General features: G+C 37.9%; 1 protein-coding gene across 2 annotated transcripts in view; it reads right to left on the bottom strand.

The window, feature by feature from the left end:
- CDH12 (cadherin 12) overlaps positions 1 to 25,342 on the bottom strand; it is an 867,135-nt gene that overhangs the window by 90,839 nt on the left and 750,954 nt on the right. For both annotated transcript variants that reach the window (XM_038389732.2, XM_043508440.1), the window contains 2 exons: positions 8,476 to 8,595; positions 4,149 to 4,316 (listed from right to left, as the gene is read on the bottom strand). In XM_038389732.2, the coding sequence (XP_038245660.1) occupies positions 4,149 to 4,316; positions 8,476 to 8,595 (288 nt within the window). The remainder of the gene's footprint in view (positions 1 to 4,148; positions 4,317 to 8,475; positions 8,596 to 25,342) is intronic.

Raw genomic sequence — 25,342 nt, 5'->3', positions numbered from 1 at the left:
CTTCTAAAAGGATATTTATCTTATTAAAATAATAAAAAAGAGTGTTTCCTTTAACAAGATTGTTTCTATGAGCATTTATTGTTCTATATATACTATTTTACTTCTCTGAATTGCTTTCACATTCACTCTGTCATCATTGAGCAGAAGAAAGAGGCAGGGCAGCTGAAGCACAATAACATTGCAAAATATGAATTAACCACTTCACTTAATTGGTTTGATTCCATAATGTATAATTTATACCAGCTAATTATACAGTTTTTGTCATTTAAATGTTGAAGTAAATGCATCCCATCAACTTCTTCTGAAGCTTATTTTAACAATTGGAAGCCAGCCACAATCATCCTGGAGGCTAGCTGAGTATAGTCTAACAGCAACATGTTAAGGCTTAATACATTAGCTTCATGAAAGAATGTGCTGAATTGTCTTTTTACTTAAACAGTTCTCCCTATGCATTACTAGCTGAAGAGTGAGAATACCCATTAGCTGAAACACATCTGAATGTGAATTGCTTTCATCCACGCCCGGCCTACACTTCCCTCAGGGATATGAAAAATAGTCACCTTGAGTAGTGTAGTTGAAACAACCTTTTAATCCCCATCAACTAAGCTACCATATCTCAGGTAGGTGGATTACTTACACTGAGGAGAGAACCCCTCCAATTGACATAGATAGTGTCTATGCTGAAGCGTTACAGAGGCTCAGCTGTGCAACCGTAGCATTTTTAAGTGTGGACATACACCCGGTCTTCTCCATCCAAAATCTCCTTTCTTTCCCCGAAGATGTATTACTGCACATTCTTGATTAAATTGTTCCTGACATCAGCTTTATTCTACAGAACACATTTTCACTTCCTCGCCTCTTTGGTAATATAAAGGACCTTTGGATATGAGAAGATGGTCTCCGTGTTTACAAATGTATTCTGTCTTTATCTAGGAAACATGCCCAGTAATTTAGAATGGCAGCATAATCAGAAGAGTTAGTCATAATAGACATGTGAAACCCCTATGGAAACATATTCCTACTAATGAAAACTTTAAAATCATTCATCCTTCCAGTTATATGAAAGTCCATGGAAGCAGGTTATCTTGCTTTACAAAATGTGGATCAAGAGTTACCTGCAGAACAAACAGCTCAATCACAGATGTATAATGCTTCAAGGTTTTCCTGTTTTCTCACTGGTCCGCCTTCATTACTTAAAAATACACAAGATGGAACTTCTCTGTTGAATACTTTCAGAAGCGTATTTCCTAAATCAAAATGCCATGTTCAGCAAGACGGCCAATAATCTTTCATCTCTAGAATCTGCTATCCTTTCTAAACCCACCTAGCTTTTTAAAGGAGCCTCAGTGAAAGAAAAGTTGTGTGTGCTTGAAATTTTTTTGGCAAGTTTAAAATCCATTATTTATCAGTATATAGTTCCTTCCTACTATTAATAATATATGCTTTCTCACTTTTGTTGGGAAAAAAAGTCCTAACTGAATTCAGAAAATAAGCCTAAACCTTATTCTATCATAATGAATATTTTCTCACTCGATAGGATAGTGTGGTGTGCAGCATCTTTGGCAACAAGAGTAGTTGCCCTAGTAATGGACCCAATTTTGTATGGTCCTGAGCAACTGTGGTGAGATGCCAAATGCCTCAATTGCCATGGGTCATGGACTCCATAAAGACATTAGTTTTGTGTCTCATTACAACAATCTGTAACCCATTAACCCTCCTTTGTCCTACCTATGACAGCAAAAGTATTAATTGCCCACTTCATCTGGAATGGTTTCTTGCAATGTGTTAACTCTTTATGTTTACTAATCTATTCCAGCTTGTATTTAGTTGTGATATTCTGATTACCTTTGCCAGACTTGAAGAGCTCTGTGGAGCTCAAAATCTTGTCTCTTTCACCAAAAGAAGTTGATCCAATAAAAGATACTATGTCACCCACCTTCTATCTCTCAATTCCTATTGAAACAGATGAGGGCATTAAGGGCCTGGCAGGCCTGGACCTAATATGGAACCTTAACACCAAACAAAAATATGCACTAGAAACGCATTAATTGTGACAAGCAAGGGTGGCTTCACAAAGGTACCTAGGTGCCTAACTCATTGATTTCAATAGGAGTGATGCACCTAAGTACTTTGTGAATCGCACTTCTGTGCATGACAAATCCATTTGAAGTGGGTGTCCAGATTGAGGGCAGGTCCACACTACAAAATTACTCTGGTATAACTACATCATTCATGGATGTGAAAAATGCACACTGATGCTAATCCACCTCTGTGAGAGGCCATAGCTATTATGCCAATGGCAGAGTCCTCATTAAGCAGCACTTTTGCTATTACTGTTCTGAAAAAGCCGTAGTCATTACTTTTCATTAAGCTAAACCTGTTCCCTCTGTGAAACACCCAATAAAGATTGTTTCAGTTACATGGTTACCCCTGATTATGCAAGTCCTTACTGAAAGGAATATCCAATATCATTCTCTCACATTTTAGCCTTCGGCCATACTAAATGTATGTTACTTCCATTACACACTGTGCACCTCAGATATTATTCCCTTTTGTTTCATCAAGAGCTATTGCTATTAATTGACTTCTGACATTTGATATAATAAGGTTTACAACTCTCAGTATGCAGAGAAGAGGAGAAACTTGATCTGTTGATATTTTAACCACTGCATACAGACTTGACTGGACTAAAAAGTCATCACTACAGACACACATGAAATAAGACCTTTAAAGCTGTCTTTTTGGAAGTGTAAAAAATAATCTCCTGGTGTCTTTATTTTTGTTTAAAAGTATATTTTGTTCCTTTGCACTTTGAAATGTTTGTCTATTAAGCCAGAGGGTCACATAAAGTCATTTCGGGGGCTGATTAAAGCCCATAGTAGCAGAGAGAGTAAAAGGTACAACTGAAAATCTGCTGGAAGAAGGGCTTTGTGAACCTTGCCACACTGGAAATCTCTGTTTGATATTCTGAGGGAGATTCTTGGATCTCTCCAGAAATACAGTGAATTCCATTCGGGAAGGTGGAAGAATAAATGTTTGAAAGAAAACAATAGTCTCACAAAGACATAAGTGTAATCTGCAGCCTCTGTCACCAAAAAGCCAGTTATATGTACCATAATTACAGTGTGGGATGTAAGGAATGTAGGAATGTAATCAAAACCATGTAGGAATGTAATCAAAACAAGGTAGAACCATATAAATAGTGGCAAAAACAAGACTCCTGTGCCATCACTAAATTGTTCATTCAAATATTCTAATCTAATAATAGAAGTTTGTCTTGTTGACTGTCATTTAGCAACTAAGGCGGGATTCACCAAGGTATTTAGATTCCTAACTCCCATTGAAACCAGTAACAGTTAGGTGCCTAAATACGTTTGTGAATCCCACCCTAATAGTTTGGCATGACTACCCAAGTTTACAAGCTCGATTTTCAGACTTCATGAGCACTCACAACTCCAATAGTCTTCAAAAAGAACTGCACGTGCTAGTGCTTCTTAAAATCACCACCCTATCAAACAACCTTTTAAAATGAGTACATTTCTGAAAAGCCTGATTTCAACTAATTTATATAAAGATCTTTAGTACATGATCTCTATTGCGATTCTATGAATATTTTCCAGTACAGACTTAACCTCGATGGGACCAGATGGCACAACAGAGTTTCACCTGCTAATGACAACAATTATTCTGACTAGTAGTACTTCTACCAAATATTGCTTCTTAGTTGTTTCTTTGAGCAATGCCAGCTTATACCTTTAATAAAAGGGCCAGGAATGTGTGACCCACCCTCGAATGTACAAAGTTTATAATCAGGAGTCATTTGAAGACTAACATCACCTTTCCCTGGATAAAATATATGTCCCAAACTGATGTTATAAAAAAATATAACTGCTACCAGCTATGGGCCTGATCTTGCAAAATGCTGCATACCCTCATTTCCCATTGGATGTTTGGTAACTTGCAAGATTGGATCTTGTGTTCTTTAAAACAGTTCTTGTCTTAGCAAAGATCCAGTCCATAATTTTCCATCATGCATTAGGGTTCCCTTCTGTCTGGCCTCCAACCCAAGAAATTCTGTAAGGGAGTCTTCACAGTGATGTTATAAACTACACTCCTTTTGAAATTAGTGTATGTAAAATAAAACATACTCTTGGGAAATCTGGGTGGGTTGTCATTGACATCGGTGAGAGTTATGTTTACAGTGGTAGTTCCAGCTAATCCTCCCAGCTGTCCTCCCATATCCTTGGCTTGGATGAGGACTTGATATTGTTCTTTGACCTCTCTGTCCATGTTTGGCAAAGCTGTTCTTATTACACCTTGGAGGGAAAAAAGAAAAGAGAAACACAATACATATAAAACAAAGCCTTGGCAAAGGTTTTGTTTACAGAATAATATTCTTTCCTATGTATGCTGATGGTCAGATTCCACAAAGAGTTCATCAACTGGCAGTTCCCATTTAGATACTTGAATGAAGTGCTCTGATTTCTAAAAGAGCCCAGCAGTCAGCAGCTCCCATAGAAAGACTCACATTGATTTCAGTGGGTGACCAGAAGGAAACTTGATTACACAGTAGTATTTCAGGAGCTGTCTCCCTCGCCCCACTTTAATCCACCATCCAAAATGTGGGGTTTTTTGGTTTTTTTTTTTTGGATGGTGGATTAAGACTGACAAGTGTATTTTCACTCGGGATTTGAATGAGAAGAGAGTGAATGTCTCCCACATCAGAATGGAAAAGTCAAAAGGGGCAGTATGGATAAAAGCACAGAGACATGAGTAGGAGAGGAAGGGGTGAGTTGTGGACCAAAAAAAAAAAAGGTAGAAAGTGGTCAGTAGTCATCACTACTTCTCAGACCATCTCTCCTGCATTTGAAACAAAATATCCACTATCACCACCAATACAGTGAGGTTCCATTGGCCCAGATAACATCCTTCTGTACAAAAAGTGTGGTTTGGTTACAAAACGTATCGCTGTTCACCTGATACAGCCATTGCTGAAAATGCTCAGGCACTTTTTGAATAGAATATGGTAAATATCCTACCTGTGGTTGCAAACACAAAATTAGTCAATAATCAATTGTGTTTTAATCTTGAGTGACTTTGAACAGTTGGCATCTAACTATACCTTCTGTAGCATTCTTTCTGTTATGTTAACATTTTATAATAAATATAAATGTTTTATATAAACATTTATGTAATAACATTTTTGTGTTAAAAATGTAGGCTCCTGTGACCAAATTCATGGGAAAAGGTATGTTACCTTGTCATAAGCCAACACTGTATAATGCAAAATAATTAAACAATATTTCTCAGAAATGGTTCGATACAGGCAGTTTAATGCAGACAGCCTGTGTAGTTACAAAATAAGCCAGTTGGAGAGGGATTATTATTATTTCAGAAATTATTATCTATGAACATGAGGCTGGTTGGTTTTAAAATCTGTCTTTTTCCCTTTTGTTACAATGTACGCAGAGTGATAAGAAAAAAATCTCTCTTGGGATGCTTGTTATTTCTTTGGCAATTAGCTCATGTGCCAACCAGTAAGAATGGAATCAATTAATTTATAATGCTTGTTAAGAGTCTAAAAATAACTTTGGCTTCGATTCACCACTGGTTCAACTGATCAAAAATTCCAAATAAAATTGATTGTATAAGGATGAAGTTTTCTTTCATTTGCAACATTGATGATAATAGGAACAATTATTGAAAATAATGTACTGCCTTCTTCCTCAGCATGGCATTTAGGGCACTAAATAATAACTAACGTCTGAAACAATTAAGCACATGTGTACATAGTTTTGAAACATGGGTTGTGATTCTTTTCTTTTCAAAAACTCAATGCTATGCAAAAGGCTCCACTTTTCAAGGTGGAACTCCTGGTACTTAAAGCTCCAAAATTATAAAAAATAACTGAAAATACATATTTAAGAAATGAATAAAATACTAAAAAGCCCTACTAGCATCATTAAAAATGGGAGTCATTGAAGACTGAAATCAGAAAGGGAAGTATTTTAAATCTTTGGGGGTTTTTTTGGTGGCAAAAGTCATTTTGTAAATTGGGACAACACTATCAGGTTTCCACTGAAACCTCTTCCCCTTTCCATGATTTTACCTCATGAAATGTTTTACAACATATTTCTTATACTAAAGTCGAAGGAGTAGACAACGATGGAAATTAATTGTTCCCCTTGTTATACTAGTAGAAGCGAGCAAAATAATACTAATTAAATAAATAAAATTGGCACTCAATGAAACAAACAGAGAATATTTCATGAACTCGAGGTGCAGTTCACCTTGATTTTTACATTATTTTTAAGATAACATTGGTTAGCTTTAAATCTGTTAAAAATCTTCCTAATGGATTACAGTACATAAACAACTGGCTGTCATTCTAGCAGTGAAGTGCCTAATCACCCATTGCTTTTCCTGTCTGGAAGTTGGAAGCATTCTGTAGCTTTTCCCATAAGAGATCTCTGTCTCCAATAAAAATCAATGAGAATAATTTAAATATCAAAAAATAGTCCAATGGCAATATTTTTCCTTCACTTTGCACTCTATATTAAAATACTAAATAAAATGAAAAACAACATTTTCTATAAAAAGGCATGTGTTTATATGGATGTTTCAGAGAGCACATTTAAGAATCTCACTAGAGCAATTCATTATATGGAATAATGATTAACAGGAAAGAACCCATTGCATTTCTTCTTCTTCTTCACAAAAAATATTAGAATTTTGAAATCAAGGCTTATTGTAATGCTAGATCTACATGGATTCAGTACTGCACTGAATGTTCCCAGCTTTTACCATTTTAAATCTTTTAGCATTAACCAAGAGGGCTGCAGAATTGAATAATATTTAAAGGGTTTTCTTTTGTTTGTTTGCAAGGAATACAGATACTGAATGTGAACTGACATATAACGTCCCTGAGGTTGCCAAAAGACGAACAAGTATAAGCTCAGGACCCTGTCCTATCATGAGTTCTATGCAGATAGGCCCTGCACCTGGACTGATCTCCAGTGATCTTAATGGAGTGTCGGGGGTCTGTCCACATGGAACAACTTGGAGTATGTGAGCCTCTGCACCTGATCTTGTAACGAAGTTCATGAGTTAATACTGATGTGAGCAGTTCTCTTGGTGTGAATATAACCCCTCTAATGGCTTTCATATACCCTTGTATATTGCAAGTTAATGTTTCTCAGAGTACCATTAATCTATATGCTCATTTCTGATATTAGTTCCACTTGAGTAGCATGTTCAGAGGGGTTGATGGGGAATGTGTGATATACGGGGTTTCCCCTCTGCATGACTTTCCAGGGCTTTTCTTATGTAAGCTTTCCCCATCTGCTCCACTCAATACTGAGTAACAAAAGGCAGCATATACCCCAAAGATCTAAAACAATGCAAGGAATGCCAGTGGGGATACAATCAGATGTTACATGAGAAATATAGATACCTGAATTCAGCTTGTGGCTGGTTAAAGCTTTTCAGTTCACTTTTAAATTCCTCTCCATTTCCCACAAGATTTAATCCAAAAAGAAGCATTAAGGTTAAGATTTTTTTTCAGGTGTCTGAAAAAGTCAGATTTTGATTTTCAAAGTAGAGTTGTCGAGCCAGCCTGCAATATGATCTCCTGCTAAATGGAGCATGTGACAGAGGAAAGTGCCCTTTGGAGATTCTGCACTAACAGTGTCGTGCATCTCCCATCTCCAATTATTGATTAATCTGTGAGAAAGTCTTTAACGTGCCATCTGACATTCAAATACAGCTTCACTGGGAGAAGAAATTCCATTTGTTGAAAGGGGCATATGGGTGACTATTCCTGTACAGGTTCAAGATATAGTTTGTAGCATTTAGTTTGTACATTCTTGGTTCACTGAATTATTAAATATAGAAACAGGAATGGCATTTAAAAATATAGGGCACAATAAAATATTGCAGTCTCACTTTCTTCTCTGATAACACATCTAACAACATCAGACCAACATCCTGTGCCCCAGCAAAAGAAGAGGGCAGGGACCAATCAGCTGTCCACATTCTCAAATTAAAAAACATGCAACACAAGAATCACTGCTAAAGTATTCTTCATTCTAGGCAATCAGACTGCAAATTGAGTCAACAGGATGAAGACTTGAGATTTGGAGTCAAAACATCCAGGAAAAAAAAAGAAAGAACATACAAACTGAACAGCACTTAAAGACAGAAGTAATCTTAACAACATGGAAGTAACAGTGCACCAGGAAAGACCTCTTCAACACATACATACTTTAGACGTTCCAAACTATATGGCAGGTTGCAATTTATTCAAAACCCAGTCTGCACACAAAGCAAATGTATGATTATGTATTGGCCATTTGGTGTATCAGAGCATTAGGTATTTATTTCTATACACACCAATAATAATGCCCACTTGGATGTTTTATCAAAGTTTAAATGTTTGAAAGGGCAATATAATATTGTTGCTGATGAAACATTTACCTGTCTTAGGATCAATGGAGAAGTATGGTTGCCCCTGAAGAATACTATAAACCACTCTGGCACTGTTTCCATATGTTGGATCATCAGCATCTGTAGCTTTAACCTGAAGTACATATGCGCCTAGAAAAAAAATGCAAATGTAATTTCCAAAAGAAAACAAAGATCAGGAATATTGGTGACATATTGTATAGCTTAGCCCCTTTTGATGAGGGCATTTGCTGTAACTCCTGCTTCATTGGAAACAGGGAGAGAACAATGTAATGTTTCAGCCCCACACTGACATAAATGTAAGTAGCAGTTGCAGCAGATGGGGAAGGGAAGGGAAGGTGGGCAGGAACCCATGCTTCAGAATACACTTACCAGCAAGTTGGAGGGGATGGGTGTTGTGAGGGAAATCAGGCCAGTTGCCCACCCTTGGATATGTAAATATGTGTGGAAGTAACAGGATAATCAATTTCCCCTTCAAGAGATGTCTAAAGGCAAGGGGAGCCCGCCTATGCCCTTTTGAAGGGAGGGTATTTCTTGTGTGTTTTGACAGTTTTACAACACTCACTGGGGACCATGCAGTTGACCAGTCTGGCTTTGAGGGTTTGGATTTGCATAAACACCAAACTCCAAGTGCCACCTGGGAGTCCCAACATTTTGCAAACAAAATCATCAGCAGAGTTTGCTGACATTCATGTGAGGAAATTATTAGCTAAATTGGAAAAAGATGGGGATCAATATGAAATTTGAATATGAAAACTGAAAAATGGATAAGGAACTGGTTAAAGGGGAATCTACAACGAGTCCTACTGAAAGGTGAACTGTCAGGCTGGAGGGAGGTTACTAGAGGAGTTCCTCAGAGATTGGTTTTGGGACCAATCTTATTTAATCTTTTTATTACTGACCTTGGCACAAAAAATGGGAATGTGCAAATAAAGTTTGTGGATGACACAAAGCTGGGTGGTATTGCCAATACAGAGAAGGACCGGGATATCATTCAGGAAGATCTGGATGACCTTGCAAACTGGAGTAATAGTAATAGGATGAAATTTCATAGTGAAAAGTGCAAGGTCATGCATTTAGGGATTAATAATAAGAATTTTTGTTATAAACTGGGAATGCATCAGTTGGAAGTAACAGAATATTGGTTGATCACAGGATAACTATGAGTTGCCAATGTGATAGGGCCGTGAAAAAAGCTAATGCGGTCTTGGGATGCATCAGGGGAGGTATTTCCAGAAGAGATAAGGAGGTGTTAGTACCATTATACAAGGCACTGGTGAGACCTCATCTGGAATACAGTGTGCAGTTCTGGTCTCCCATGTTTAAGAAAGATGAATTCAAACTGGAGCAGGTTCAGAGAAGGGCTACTAGGATGATCCAAGGAATGGAAAACCTGTCTTATGGAAGGAGACTCAAAGAGCTTGGCGTGTTTAGCCTAACCAAAAGGAGGCTGAGTGGAGATATGATTGCTCTCTATAAATATATCAGAGGGATAAATACCAGGGAGGGAGAGCAATTATTTAAGCTCAGTACCAATGTGGACACAAGAACAAATGGATATAAACTGTTCATCCGGAAGTGTAGACTTGAAATTAAATGAAGGTTTCTAACCATCAGAGGAGTGAAATTCTGGAACAGCCTTCCAACAGGAGCAGTGGGGGCAAAAGACCTATCTGGCTTCAAGACTAAGCATGATAAGTTTATGGAAGGGATGATATGATGGGATAGCCTAATTTTGGCAATTAATTGATCTTCAATTATTAGCGGTAGATATGCCCAATGGCCTATGATGGGATGTTAGATGGGGTGGGATCTGAGTTAGTACCGAGAATTCTTTCCTGGGTGTCTGGCTGGTGAGTCTTGACTACATGTTCAGGATTTAGCTGATCGCCATATTTGGGGTCGGGAAGGAATTTTCCTCCAGGGCAGATTGGCAGTGGCCCTGGGGGTTTTTCACCTTCTTCTGCAGTGTGGGGCACGGGTCACTTGCTGGAGGATTCTCTGCACCCTGAAGTCTTTAAACCATGATTTGAGGACTTCAATAGCTCAGACAGAGGTTAGGGGTTTGCTACAGGAGTGGATGGGTGAGATTCTGTAGCCTGCGTTGTGCAGGAGGTCAGACTAGATGATCATAATGGTCCCTTCATACCTTAAAGTACATGATTCCATGAAAAACAGGCCACATATTTAGGTGTCTACATTTGGATATAGGCACTTAATTTTAAACAAGATTGAGTATTTAGACCTCTTTGTCCATAGGTTTAGTAACACAGCCACAAATATTGCTTACTTTTATATATCGGCTCACCAGCAAAACTCTGGTTTCCAACTTAGTGGGCTATCAAGCACTTTAGCGTCATCTGTTGTCCTTGTTTCTAGTAACAGGGATTCTACAGTGATGTTTACGAATAATATTGATTCTAAAGACCTCACTTACAATAATAAGAACATTTCTCCAAACCTGAAAAGACATATTAAAAGTGCTGGGGGGCTAATCCTGCTCCTGCCATTGGAGTTTTGCCATTACCAATAGCATCAGACCTTTGACGAGGCTTATTTATTTATTTACAAAAATCTTCCCTTCACACATTAAATGGACACTGATGAAAATATAGTGCCAGATTTAGAAAGTGGGTGCCTAAAGTGCATGTTGAAAGCTAGATACGACTCATGGCATGTGCAAAACCAACATTTCTGCACACAACTGGTATTTGCAAAGTAAAATGTATAAGCTGGCATTGAAACCAGTACTTAGGCAGGCAGCCACCTGATTTGCCTGCAGACAGATCACGAACTACCTTGAGAATTATACTACGGTCTCCTAGAAGAAAACTTTCTAGTGCTAGAATATAAGTCCAAAAAGGAGTCTGTACATTTTAGAATGAACAACGTATTTTATTCGCTAAGTTGGTTTTGAAATCAAGGCTTGAGTTTTGTTTCATCTACCTGCCTTGGTCAGCTTCAGGTAGGAACACTGCAGAAATAGAGTACTTGTTTTTATATAGCTCTATCTGACACTTGTATCAGGTGTGTTGATAATAAATTTACAGTAAGATAGTCTGTCTTATGTCCATACATATAGGAGTACCCAGAGTAAGTTTACTCCATTTCCCTTCTTTGTCACATTGAGAAATAGTACATGGTGGTCCATCAGACAGTCTTTCTGTTAGAATGGGGTGCATATTACAGCAAGTTTGAGAACATCTGGCATTCCCTTGACAATACCCAGGGAATACTGCAAATGCTGCAAAATTATTAGCTATAAAGGCAATTGGAAAGTTTTTAAGCATCATCATTGTACTAGCACTAACAGTGATGAGCATGTCAATGTTTATTTTTTTAAAAAATAAGCAGATGATCTGATAGTGAAAGATACTCCAATATAGTCAAGGGAAAAGTTTGAGGTGATTTTTTAAACTCTCCTACACATCTCTACTTTCTATTGCCAGCACTGCTGGAGGAATTGGAACGGATAGTGAAAATAAATTGACTGCTTGTTGGATAGTATTGTAGAGTTTCTCCAGTTACAGATGGTCAGTAGCCAAAGCAAAATGTTAAGGTGCCACTGGAGATTTTTTGTACTATACTGATGATCATGGGGAAATGTGAAAGTTCATGAAAAGCTATTTGATTACCAAGACCAGTTTTAAAATAATGCGGGTCAGGTTTACAAGGTGAGGGCACGTTTAGTTAGAATCAACTTTTAAATGAAAAGAAAGATTAGGGATGCAGTAAATAAAATAATACTGCAGAGATCATCTGGTCTCATTTCAGAAGTAGCTTGAGGTTAGTCTTTGATTTCCTGAAGGATGGGGAATGTCACATTTTAGAAGCCAGGAGGTGTCACAGAAGATCAAAGTCATAGTTCAATATAATAATTATGGAAGCACTGCATACTCAGACATTTTTGCCTAAACTTCTCATCCAATACAAAATCAAGATAATAGAATGTGTGCTATGTAGCTCTATTGGGGGGCAGGGGAGTGGCATTGAGTATGGAGGTTCTCTCTCTTTGCCAGGATAACGGGAGCATGTTTTACAATACATACAAAACCTTCCATGGACTCTTACTACAAGAGGGTGAAAATAGAGGGGTCTATGTAGCAGGGGATCTGCCAGTCCAAATCCTGTCAGCACTCGCTGAAATGCAGGGAACCCCAACAAAGCTGAATTCTGTACTACTGAAGGGGAAAGCGTAAGGATTTCATGGTATATCCTTCATGGTGCCTCCTGAATCATGCTGCTCAACTACCACCTTGAAAAGTAGAACTTTATTGGTTCTTCTGCCAGGCACTGCAGAGGAAAAGGCAAGATTTTCCCCTTACTGCTTAATTACACTAACAGGAGAGCCAAAAAAACATAACACAACCCAGGTTACCCACAATACACTAGAATATTAATTCACATCCTCAATCAAGCCACAGTCATAAATCTTGATACAAAGCAGGGCATAACCTATGGGCTAAATATATACTATGTATTAAGTTGTAGTGGACTTGATGACTTGAGGACTTGAGGACTCAGGGGATTGGGTAAAAAGGCTGTGCATTTGGGTCCCATAGGAACCCGAATAAACACAAATATTTAGATAAGCTTGGGATGTGTCAGTATTTCAATTAGAGTTTACAGTTTCTATGGACTTTTTTGTGAGGAGATGCTCAGGAATTAATTTACAGGGCTAGTAAAAGTGTGATCTGTATGACTTTAAGTATTTCCTGACCCATTAAAGAAGCTAGTAAAAAACAAACCCCAACTACTTATACAAATAAACACAAATACAAGTAACCACAACCCACATACAGCCCTAATTGCCAAAGGAATATGGAAGCTTTTATCTTGAAAAATGCCCTTATGTCTATCTATCCATCCACATATCCTCCCCACCTCACAGTATCTTACTATCTTTCCATCATAAAAGTCCAGTTATTGCATTCTTTGACTGAGGGAATGTTTCTTTGTGTCATTGTCATTTTCCCCCCCGTCCTGTTCTGAACACTCTCATTCTTCTGCTTCTTTCTTTCCCCATACAGCTGTTTTTTGTTCCTATCTCAAACAATAAAACCAATCATATGATTCCTTGAACCCTGAGGTTTGAATGTGAGTTGCGTGCTTTAGAGGTTTGATTTAAATAAACATCCCAAAATTTGTATTCTTACTAAAAGTTTGGCTGGTCCTCCAGGCTCTTTCTCCCCAAACAGATCTCCTCCTTTAAACACATTCCCACCACACTGTCCCCTACATTTCAGGTTGGTTGCTGTTGTGAGGGGAAGAGAAAAGGAGTTGGGAAGCCCATTTCAGACCTCAATTGCATGTTTTAAAAGAAGTAGGAGACTATCTACCTCCTTATAGGCAACAAGAGTATCTGAGTAACAGAACAAAGCTCTTTTCTGACATTAACAAAACAGTAGGGGGCCTATCTTGAATTTGTACACCAGAGTGAACAGCATTCTCCTCATACCCCAGATGGAGAGGTAGATCCAATTTTTCAAAAGTGGTGAATTACATTGGGCTTCTGACTGTGTATCAGCTGATTTTCAAAAGTGTTGGACACTAAGCAGGTCCCGCTAAAATCAACCAAGATTTTTAGCTTACCTTTAGTCTCCTGTTTTTGAAAATCTTGGCCACAACGGCCCCCTCATATGTATTATCAGAACGGTTTGAACTCAGGGGGCCTTCAAGCACTACAGCATAGCCCTCTAATAGATGAGCTAAATGAATAACTCCTTTAGCTGGTAGTAGTAATAGATTGTTATCATCTATTTGGCTGGCTACCAGAAAGGGCACATTTTGCCAGTGTATTACATAGATAACATTTCTGGATTGCTTCATGCACTCTGGAGCTCAAAATACCAGAAATGTAATCTCTTGCATTTGAAAATACACGTGATGCTCTATTTACAGGTTAATATTTAGAAACTCTAGTTTAATACAGTTCATATACACCTTGAAAATAACACATAACATTGATCCATTCCCCAGGATTTTTTTCCCTTTAGCTGAAATTCTAACACCTAATACTGTATTGAGCTTGAAATTAAAAATCAATACTAGCTGATACACTCTAGCTGCAAAGAGGAAAAATAAATCATAAATCTGATTTTACTTCAAGACATTTCATCAAAAAAAATTACTGGTGCTGATTTTGTTAATCAGTAACACTTCATTTCTAGCCTTTACAACTACAGCACAACATCTATAATTATCACCATCACTGGTATTATTTTTAATCATTAGGTGCTCAGTTCATAAGATAGATTTAATTATAGTGTACTTTATAGTACAGCTTCAGATATGCTAGTTTTCCTTAGTTTATACTCATAAAAATCAAGGCAGACTGTGATCAGGTACATTCATAGAATCAAAGAATGTAGGGCTGAAAGGGACCTCAAAAGGTCATCTACTTCAGCCTCACCTGCACTGAGGCAGGACCAAAGATACCTAGACTGTCCCTGGCAGGTGTTTGTCCAACCTGTTTTTTAAAAACCTCCAGTGACCAGGATTCCACAATCTCCCTTGAAAGCCTATTCCAGAGCTTAATTACCCTTATAGTTAGAATATTTTTCCTGATACCTAACCTAAATCTCTCGTACTGCAGATTAAGTCCATTACATCAGATCATAGCTTCAGTGGACATGGAGAACAACTGATCCTCTTTATAACAGTCCTTAACATATTTGAAGATTGTTATCAGATCCTCTTTTCTGAAGACTGAAAATAGCCAGGGTTTTCTTAATCTTCCCTCTTACGTCAGGTTTTCTAAACCTTTTATAATTTTTGTTGTTCTCCACTGGACTCTCTCCATTTTGTCCACATCTTTCTTAAAGTGTGGTGTTCAAAACTGGACAAAATACTCTGACTAAGGGCTCACTAATGTCTAGTAGAGTGGGACAATTACCTCCTTTGTCTTATGGATGACACTCCTGTTAATGCTGAATGACGTTGGCCCTTTTCACAATTGCATCACTTTGTTGGCTCATCTTCAGTTTGTAATCCAGTATAACCCGCAGATCCTTCTCTGCAGCATTACTGCCTAGCCAGCTATTCCCCAATTTATATTTGTACATTTGATTTTTCCTTCCCACTTGTCTTTATTGAATTTTACCTTGCTGATTGCAGACAAATTCTCTGATTTGTCAAAGTCATTTTGAATTGTAATGCTATCCTCCAAAGTGCCAGCAACCTCTCCCAGTTTGATGTTATTCTCATCATGTAATATTTGATGTATTATTTATACACATACTGTCCACTACATTAGCTAAGTCATTAATGAAAATGTTGAATAGTTCCAGACCCAGGACAGACCTCTGTGGAACCCCACTATTACATGGGACAAGTCTTGCAGTCTTTACATTGCTCTTACTTAGGCAAAATTTGTGTAGAATTCATGAGCCTTTTGCCTGAGTAAGAATTTGGTCTTGTATTTGTTTGATTACATACAAAATGTTGTCTTGCATTCATATTCCATGTCTGTAAGTTAATAGAGTGACACCAAAGATGATTAGGGCCTATTATCCTTATACAATATTACAGTTGAGAAACAAACTCATAAAAAATAAAGAAATTTGGAGTTAATAGAGTGAAAACTCTGCCTTTAACTCAACCCATTATGCCTAGCTATTACAGTACATGCAGCATAATATTAAATTTCACACAGTGATCTGAAAGAAAAGAAAGTCCAGCACAAAAGAGTCATAAGATTCACTAGGATACAACAGGTTTCAGAGTAGCAGCTGTGTTAGTCTGTATTCGCAAAAAGAAAAGGAGAACTTGTGGCACCTTAGAGACTAACACATTTATTTGAGCATAAGCTTTTGTGAGCTACAGCTCACTTCATTGGATGCATCTGATGAAGTGAGCTGTAGCTCATGAAAGCTTATGCTCAAATAAATTTGTTAGTCACTAAGGTGCCACAAGTACTCCTTTTCTTTTTTTAGGATACAACAGTATAACGTTGTTTAAGGGCTCAATCCAATGCCTACTGAAGAAAATGGGAATCAGATTGGAACCTAATTATATATTCCCAGACAAACAAACAAACAAAAACAATCCCCCGAAAAATCTATGATATGGTGGATTGAAGGTTGAATGTATGTATCAGTAACACTGAAGGATAAAAACAATACCGGGATGTTGCAATTGTCGACAAACCAAGCAGTAAAAACCCAAGAAATTTAGCAGTTGCCATTAAACATACTTTGGAGTGATGGAGGGTTAAATGTATACTTTGGTAAGAAATGCCCTATTAAGACACCAAACAACCTTAACTTTGTCCTGCAGTGATGTCATGAGTTAACCATACAATTATGATTGCATTTCAGTGTTTGCGGTCTTAAATTAAACAGATTTTATTGGACACAGTTGATTATTTTCATATTTTTTCCTTCGACTATCACTACAGACAAAAAAAGGTGGCCATGCCACTTCACCTGCTCATTTATCTTTGCTGCATGAACGAGGTTTTATACACATAAGTATTAAATAAAAAGAGACCAGAGTGAACCCAGCTGAAATTAGATGTAATCCCTGGAGGTCCTAAACTTTAATATTGCTAAAAGTTGTATCATGTTAAACAAAAGCTTTCTGCTGAAAAAATATTTGGGACTGTTAGAAAACTGGCCATGGTCGTGAAATATTGATAGGACTGCTGATAAAGGAAGCACCAATAAAAATGGTTTTCCCTGAAAAACAACTGGTTGCTGAAACCTCTTCTCTCTTGAAGGGCTTAAGGCCAACATTTTCAAAGATGGGTGCCCAAAGTTAGGCCCCTAAATTCATACCCATGGTTAGGAATCTAAATAAAAGTACTATGAGTTTCAAAGGAAATGGAAGTTGCAGGTAGTCATAACCTCTGAAAAATCATGCAGCTTAATTTGGTGCCCAAGTGTTAATTTTAGATGCCTAAATATGTTACCATAAATTCCTTCTCAATTACTCTCTCCAAACACACACCAGCTAAATTATTCAAAATAAGGTAGAACTGGTGAATAATAAACTGTTTTATTAAGGCAAACACTTAGTTGTGTTTTTCCCAGGCAAGTAGATGCAGGTAGGCCTGGGAATCCCAACAGTAGTGTGTGTTGGTTTTGAAAAATAACATCTAGACATTATTAATTCACCTGCCAACTCCCCAAAAAACAAACTTGAGAACATGTTTAGTGTGTGTTTTTCAGAGAGGTCATTTCTGGCTTATTTTTTTCTTATGTGGCTTCAGTGCTTCTTCAACTACGCACATACATGTTCAGTATTATGAACAGGTTTTTTGAAACTACTTTCTCATCTTTTCTCATGTTATTGAGCATTGCCTATTCTGCCTAACTAATAAATGTACTGTTTTATAGTAAAGCATAAAAACAATTATAAAAGCAGCCTTTATAACTTAGTTATTTTTCCACTCAATAATACAGTGCAATATAGCAGCAAATATTCATTGTCTACGGAGCAGTGATGGAGGGTTACATTTATTACATCCCCAGGCATTTTAATAAAAAATATAATTTTATTTTTATGTCTTTATTAATACACAAACATAATAAAAGGGCCAAAATAAACACACTATAATTTCTTCCACTGTATATATGTCAGACTATATTCAGAATAAAATGAAGTTTTATATCATTAATATTTGATCTGTAATTTGGAAATCTTTGTTTTAGAGATTGTAAAATACACGAAAACAGACTGATATGCCTAAGCCCTTGTTTATTCTTTTTAAGGGTGGGAAAAGGCTAAAGGCTATGAAATGCTAAATAACTTTAAAGGTTTAAGAAAATTGACATTCTAATGGTTCATCAGGAGTATTTTTATTTTAAAGTGACAGCAAATGACATTGGAGGACTAGTGTATTTCAGATGGTTGCTTCAGACATAAAACCCGTTGGCCTAGATCTTGCTCCCATTGGAGTCAACAGGAATTTTGCTGTTGATTCCAAATGGAACAGGATCATGACCCATGACTTAAACCATCCTGACCAAAGATAGAGAAAAGTATTGTAAAAGTTCCGCGAAGATGATATTAGGATGGCTAGGAGAACTTCTACATAGAAAGCCAAGCGTTGTGTATTGTAAAGTGGATGCTCAGGGAAATAAGGACCTTGACACAGAAGCTAAAATCAAGATTAATGCAAGGAAAGTAGGTGCTCGGAGAAGTATCTCACAAAGTTTGAATCTGCAGCATTTTTAGCTTGGCCCACCCAGCAAACAGAATGCTGATACTGTGTGATATTATGGCCACAAATAATTCTAAAAATTAAATGTTCAGTTCTACAAGTACTAGGGAACTACTCATATGCTTAAAGTGAGGTATGTTTTAAAGTGATTCACGAGATCAAGCCAGACTGCTCAACACCTATAAGTATTGAGTCATAAACACACAGAAACTTGTGCCCTAAATCACAATTGAACCAAAGTCTCCAGAAGTGAAAGGCTAGTGCACTAACTCTTGGTACAATCTAGTCCACTACAGTACTACTGTAGCATTGTGTGTCACAAACCTCATTGTGGAAATAGCAAGGGCATTTGTGCATCTGGAAAAGCATTACATTGTAGCAAATACTTGCACACAATAATGAGAAGCATTCACATCATAGCACAAAACTGCGGTGGTTTACCTTGCATGTGATTTTTTTTTCTTTTCTTTTTTTTAAAACATAATGGTAACCACCTGAAAATAGCTGTTGACTCTTTATTTGCTGGACGTTATTCCACAAAAATGAAAAGGTATCTGAAAATCGTAAGGCCACAGCATTGAGAAGTTAGTTCACTTGGATCAGAAAAAAATATTATTTCTTTTAGGGAAGAAAATGAGGACACAGGACTAATAAAGTGTTCAAATCTATTATTATTTAAAGTTACACAGTTATCACAGAAATAAGTCTCTAAAAATAAAAATAACAACTGCATAAAAAAGGGCTAATTGCCAAGCCTTTTCTCACCAGTAGTTTCTAACTGAGCCCATGTGCATCTCTCTGCACATCTCAGGTTGTTTCTCTCCATATAGTTTTGTTTACACAGCTCACCTTTAACACACTGAAGGCCACATGACTTTAAGGGCCACAATTACTGAGGTGGGCCAAACTCTCTATGCCTTACAGCACAAAAGGGTCCATGTAAGGGCTTTGACAGTATTCACTTATAAGAGAAGGGGTTCCTCTACAAGACATATCTTATAGGAATCTTCCATTCCTCCTTCAAAAATGGATTAGTCTGACCAATGCTGAAAAAAACCAAAGACCCTAGGTACGTTGGTTCTAGCCCGCTACCACCCAGTATCAAATCTTCCATTCCTGATAGAAGCTAGCCAAAGATCATCTAATTTAAGATAATATTCTAGATCAAGCAGTGTGTGGATTCTGGCCAGGATACAGAACTGAAACTGCTTTAGTGGCACTGATGGATGATCTCCTCTCCTCTCAATGATCAGAAGATAGACATCCACATTTATCCTGTTGGTTCTTTCTGAAACATCTGACACTGCTGACCACAAGATACTGCTGTATCACTTGAGAGAGGTGGAAAGGGTTCAGAGTAATCCACTAAAATGGCTCAAGTCAAGGGATGCATCCAATAACCAGTGATGTGAAAATACATCTCCACCATGAGACCCCTTAATTGTGGTGTTCCAGAAGCATCAATTCTCTGACCAGTCCTTTTCAACATCTATATGCAACCAGTAGATAAACTGATCCGACAACATGGACTCAAGTGCCCTGAACATGCAGATGGCACATAGCTCTACCAACCCGTTACTACAAACAACCATATCACTAGCACAAAGATGGCCAACTGCTTAGACGAGGTCAGCTCATGGATGAAAAACAGCTGGCTGAAGCTGGGCCTGAGCAAGTCAGGGATGATACTGATGGGAAAGCATTTTGAAGAGTTTGCAGCAACAGTGCAGTCTCCTTTGGCTGACTGTACACATCCACAATTGATCAATTCAGTCTGCAGTCTAGGAGTAGTCTTAGGTTCTTCACAGACACTAAGCTTTCACAGAGCAGCATCCATTAGTAATGCTTTCTATCATCTCCAGTTGTCTAGAACAGTGGTTCTCAAAGCCGGTCTACCGCTTGTTCAGGGATAGCCCCTGGCGGGCCATGCTGGTTTGTTTACCTGCCATGTTTGCAGGTTCAGCTGATTGCTGCTCCCACTCGCCGCGGTTTGGTGCTCCAGGTCAATGGGGGCTGCGGGAAGCGGCGCGGGCCAATGGATGTGCTGGCCACCCTTTCTGCAGCCCCCATTGGCCTAGAGCAGAGAACCATGGTCAGTGGGAGCTGCAATTGGCCGAACCTGCAAACGCAGCAGGTAAACAAACCGGCCTGGCCCGCCAGGGGCTTTCCCTGAACAAGCGGCAGACCAGCTTTGAGAATCACTGGTCTAGAAGACTCCATCCAGTTCTACAAGATGAGGATATGGCCTCAGTTAATCATGCCTTCATCACTTAATTGGACTAGAACAATGTGATATACTTGGGCATGAAGGCTTCAGCACTTAGGAAATTCTGGCTAGTACAGAATGCTGTAATGCATCTCCTTAGTAACAGAGGCTACCATGAGCACATCAAATTTGTCCTTCACTCTCTGCACGGGCTTCACATATAATTTTGAATGAGGTTCAGGGTCTCAGACCTTATGCTCAAAGTGTTCCATTGCCTGGGCTCAGGGTATCTAAAAGGTTGCTTAAAATTTTTGGACGAAGACCATGCATGACAACTTTGCTCTTTTAGCACAATGGACCTCTCTAGAATAAAGGTAAAGTTAGTCTGTGCAGGAGACCGAATTTTCTTGGGGGCTGCTCTGAGATAGTGAAATGAATCCCTCAGGATCTAGGGACCACCACAAACTTCAATACCTTCCACTGAAAGTTCATGGCACATTTATTTTACCCTTCTCCTAATATAAATGCATAGCAACATATATACAAACAAACCTAAAACCCCAAGAAAACAAGACTCTCCAATGCACATGCTTCTCCCTTGGGAAGAGAATGATCTAACAAAAACTATGTAGCAGATGTGAAGTCGCATTGTTTAGTGAACTTCTGGAAGGTGCTCACATAATATGGGGGTAATTATACCTCTAGTTTCTTAGGGCTTGTTTCTGCAACCAAAGCTCATGGGGTAATGCTTACTGTTAGCCAATATATGTTAGGTCTAGTATACCTAGGTATTATGTGCATAGTATTAATACAACGTACATTTTTAATTTTTGTAATCATTTGACAGCCCTAGCCCACACACACACACACACACACACACACACAAACACACATTCACACACAGAGATACACTAGGGCTCTCAAGCAATTAAAATATAAATCATGATTAATAGTGCTGTTATACCATTTATTTAAATAGTTTGGATGTTTTCTACATTTTCAAATATATTGATTTCAATTACATCACAGAATACAAAGTGTACTGTGCTCAATTTATATTTATTTTTACAAATATTTTGCACTGTCAAAATAAAAGAAATAGTATTTTTCAATTCACTTAATACAAGTACTCTAGTGCAATCTCTATCATGAAAGTTGAACTTACAAATGTAGAGTTATGTATAAAAAATAACTGCATTCAAAAATAAAACAAATGTAAAACTTTAGAGCCTACAAGTCCACTCAGTCCTACCTCTTATTCACCAATTACTCAGACAAGCAAGTTTGTTTACATTTGCAGGAGATAAAGATGCCCACATCTTGTTTACAATCTCATCTGAAAGTGACAACACACTTTCGCATGGCACTGTTGTAGCTGGTGTTGCAAGATATTTCCGTGCCAGCTGCGCTAAAGATTAATATGTCCTTTCATGCTTCAAACACCATTCCAGAGGACATGCATCCATGCTGATGATGGGCTCTGCTCGATAATGATCCAAAGCAAAGTGGACTGACACATGTTCATTTTCATCATCTGAGTCAGATGTCACCAGCAGCAGGTTGATTCTTTTTTTTTGGTGGTTTGGGTTCTATAATTTCCGCATTGGAATGTTGCTATTTAAGACTTCTGAAAGCATGCTCCACACCCCGTCCCTCTCAGACTTTGGAAGGGACTTCAGATTCTTAAATCTTGGGTTGAGTGCTGTAGCTCTATTTAGAAAGCTCTCATTGGTACCTTCTTTGCGTTTTGTTAAATCTGCAGTGAAAGTGTTCTAAAAAAAACCCAACATGCTGGGTCATCATAGAATACTGCTATAACAAACTATATGGCAGAATGCAGGCAAAACACTGTGGAGGAGACATACTATTCTTCCCCAAGGAGTTCAATCACAAATTTAATTCACACATTATTTTGTAATGAGTGTCATCAGAATGGAAGCATGTCCTCTGGAATGGTGGCCAAAGCATGAAGGGGAATACTAATGTTTAGCATATGTGGCACGTAAATACCTTGCAGTGTTGGATGCAAAAGTACCATGTGAACGTCTGTTCTCACTGTTAGGTGACTCTGTAAATAAGAAGTGGGCAGCATTATCTCCCGTAAATGTAAACAAACTTTATTCTCTTAGCGATTGGCTGCACAAGAAGTAGGACTGAGTGGACTTGTAGGTGCTAAAGTTTTACACTGTTTTGGTTTTGAGTGCATTTATGTAACAAAAAAAATCTATATTTGTAAATTGCACTTTCACAATGAAGAGATTGCACTAAGGTATTTGTATGAGGTGAACTGAAAAAATACTATTTCTTTTGTCATTTTTACAGTGCAAATATTTGTAAAAAAAATTAAGTGAGTATTGTATACTTTGTATTCTGTGTTGTAATTGAAATCAATATATTTGAAAATATAGAAAAACTTCCATAATATTTAATACATTTAAATTGGCATCCTATTGTTTAGCAGTGCAATTAAAACAGCGATTAATTGCAATTAATTTTTTTGATTAATCACATGAGTTAACTGCGATTAATTGATAGCCGTACACACACACACACACACACACACACACACACACACACATTGGAAGTTATATCAACTGACTGTATTATGCCATCCCCAATTCTGTTCACCCATGTCAAGTATCTGACAATACTTTGCAAGGCTGAAGTCAGTTTTGGCATTGGAAACTAGGAAGCCTGTCAAAGCCAAGATAGGTGAATGGTGTGTTCCTGTATACCAACTGGTTTGGAATGTAGCATCCAAAACAGATATAAGAACAAGTTAAGGAACAGGTACAAACTCATGGGTTGGATTTTAGTGAAACATAAAGCGTTTTGTAACTTATAAAGTTATACTATAAATACTACTCACTGACATGTACATCTTCAAAGCACACTTTCTGTGTAAGGTGAAAATGCAGCAAAAATATGCTTCACCCCCAAAGGAAGATATGTTTGTCTTCTTTTCATATAGTACCGTTTTGTCTTCAGACAATAAATTTGACTAAGTTTGGTTATTTGGTCTCTTGAACATTTTTAAAAATGAACTGTGAGTGTAGTCAAACAATTAGCAACACCTTTTAGTAAATATTATGCTCATGACCAGTCCCAACAAATCACTGTGAATAGGGACTGTACTATTGGACCTTCTGTTGTCAGCTATTTACATATGCTTGGTTTTGTTTTTTGTTTTTTTGCGGGGGCGGGTTCAGCTGCAACTGGCTCTACTGAAGGTTTAAAAGATATGCCATCACCTCATTTGTAAAAACTCTTCCTCAAATAAATTTGTTAGTCTCCAAGGTGCCATAAGTTCTCCTTTTTTTTTTCTACATGTATGCATTTTGTGTGTTTGCCACAGTGCTGGGAACTGAAGGTGCTCAGCACCTTTGAAAATCAGGCCAATTGTACATTAGTTTTTATATTTTTCATAAGGGCAAGTGTGGGAGAAGGGAAATGGTAGCCCAGAAACCTCAGACTTGCAACAATATTCCTCATCAATTTCCCTCAAATAGTCGCCTGACATGCAAAACAATGTTCTTCTTCGTTTCTGAATTCAAGCAAAACCTAATCAACATCTGCCTACCTTGTTTTTTTTTTACTCTTTAGAAAACGTGGAAAGTAGATTTATGACTCACTGCAGCACTACATTGCAATTCAGATCAGGAGGCCACCAGTCTCAAAACACATTCCCCTGACCTGTCATTGACAGTTTTAGCTAAGCTCCAGCATCGTGTAAGTATGTGCATCTGTAAAGTGAGATGCTGACATTGCCTTTGTGGGGATTGTCTTTTATAGGAAAAAATTACCAATAATATGTTCTGAAGATATACTCTGGAAGCTGTCTCCTACATAAGTAATATGAGGAAGAAATATTTTACCTAGAGAGGCCTGTTTCTAGCTTATGCATTCATGGCTGTGCCGCCCTGATAATAACACAACCTTGCTGGCTCCATCAATATCTTGAACACTAGACAATTGGGAAGGCATACTCTTGCCCTGTTTTGCATTCCAGACAGCACACTGAATATAATATTTTTTTCACTCTTAGCTGTCAGAAGTAGCCATGTCCACAAAAGCAATGCTGCCATTCCCCATTATAATTGATGAAGAGTGGCAGCTTTTTGCTAATACCTTTGGTGCACCCGCAGCTAGCAGCAATTGGCGCAAATCTCAGTGTTTAGAGCACAACCAAATCTATTTCTAATATCTCCAGAATAACACAAGTTGATTTATACTGCCTACAGAGCAGGGAATGTAAAGGCTAGAGTTCACAACAGGTTTTGTTAGGCTGCAGTACAAGTACATTCTGATTGCATTTACAAAACACTCAGTTTTGGATTTCTTGCACGCTGGTTGTGCACACAAACCAACATTCAAGACATAATGGGAAGAATATGCCCCAAGTAATGTAAAGGGTAAATCAATGAAGTCTGAACACTTAAGAGTCAACCCATTACCTCATTGACAGAAATATAAATTTATAACACTACCTTTGAATTGCAAATTGTTGA

This window comes from Dermochelys coriacea, chromosome 2, assembly GCF_009764565.3.
Source record: "Dermochelys coriacea isolate rDerCor1 chromosome 2, rDerCor1.pri.v4, whole genome shotgun sequence".
NCBI lineage: Eukaryota > Metazoa > Chordata > Testudines > Dermochelyidae > Dermochelys > Dermochelys coriacea.
The sequence above is the reverse complement of the archived record's forward strand: the minus strand, read 5'-3'. Positions and strand labels throughout refer to the sequence as shown.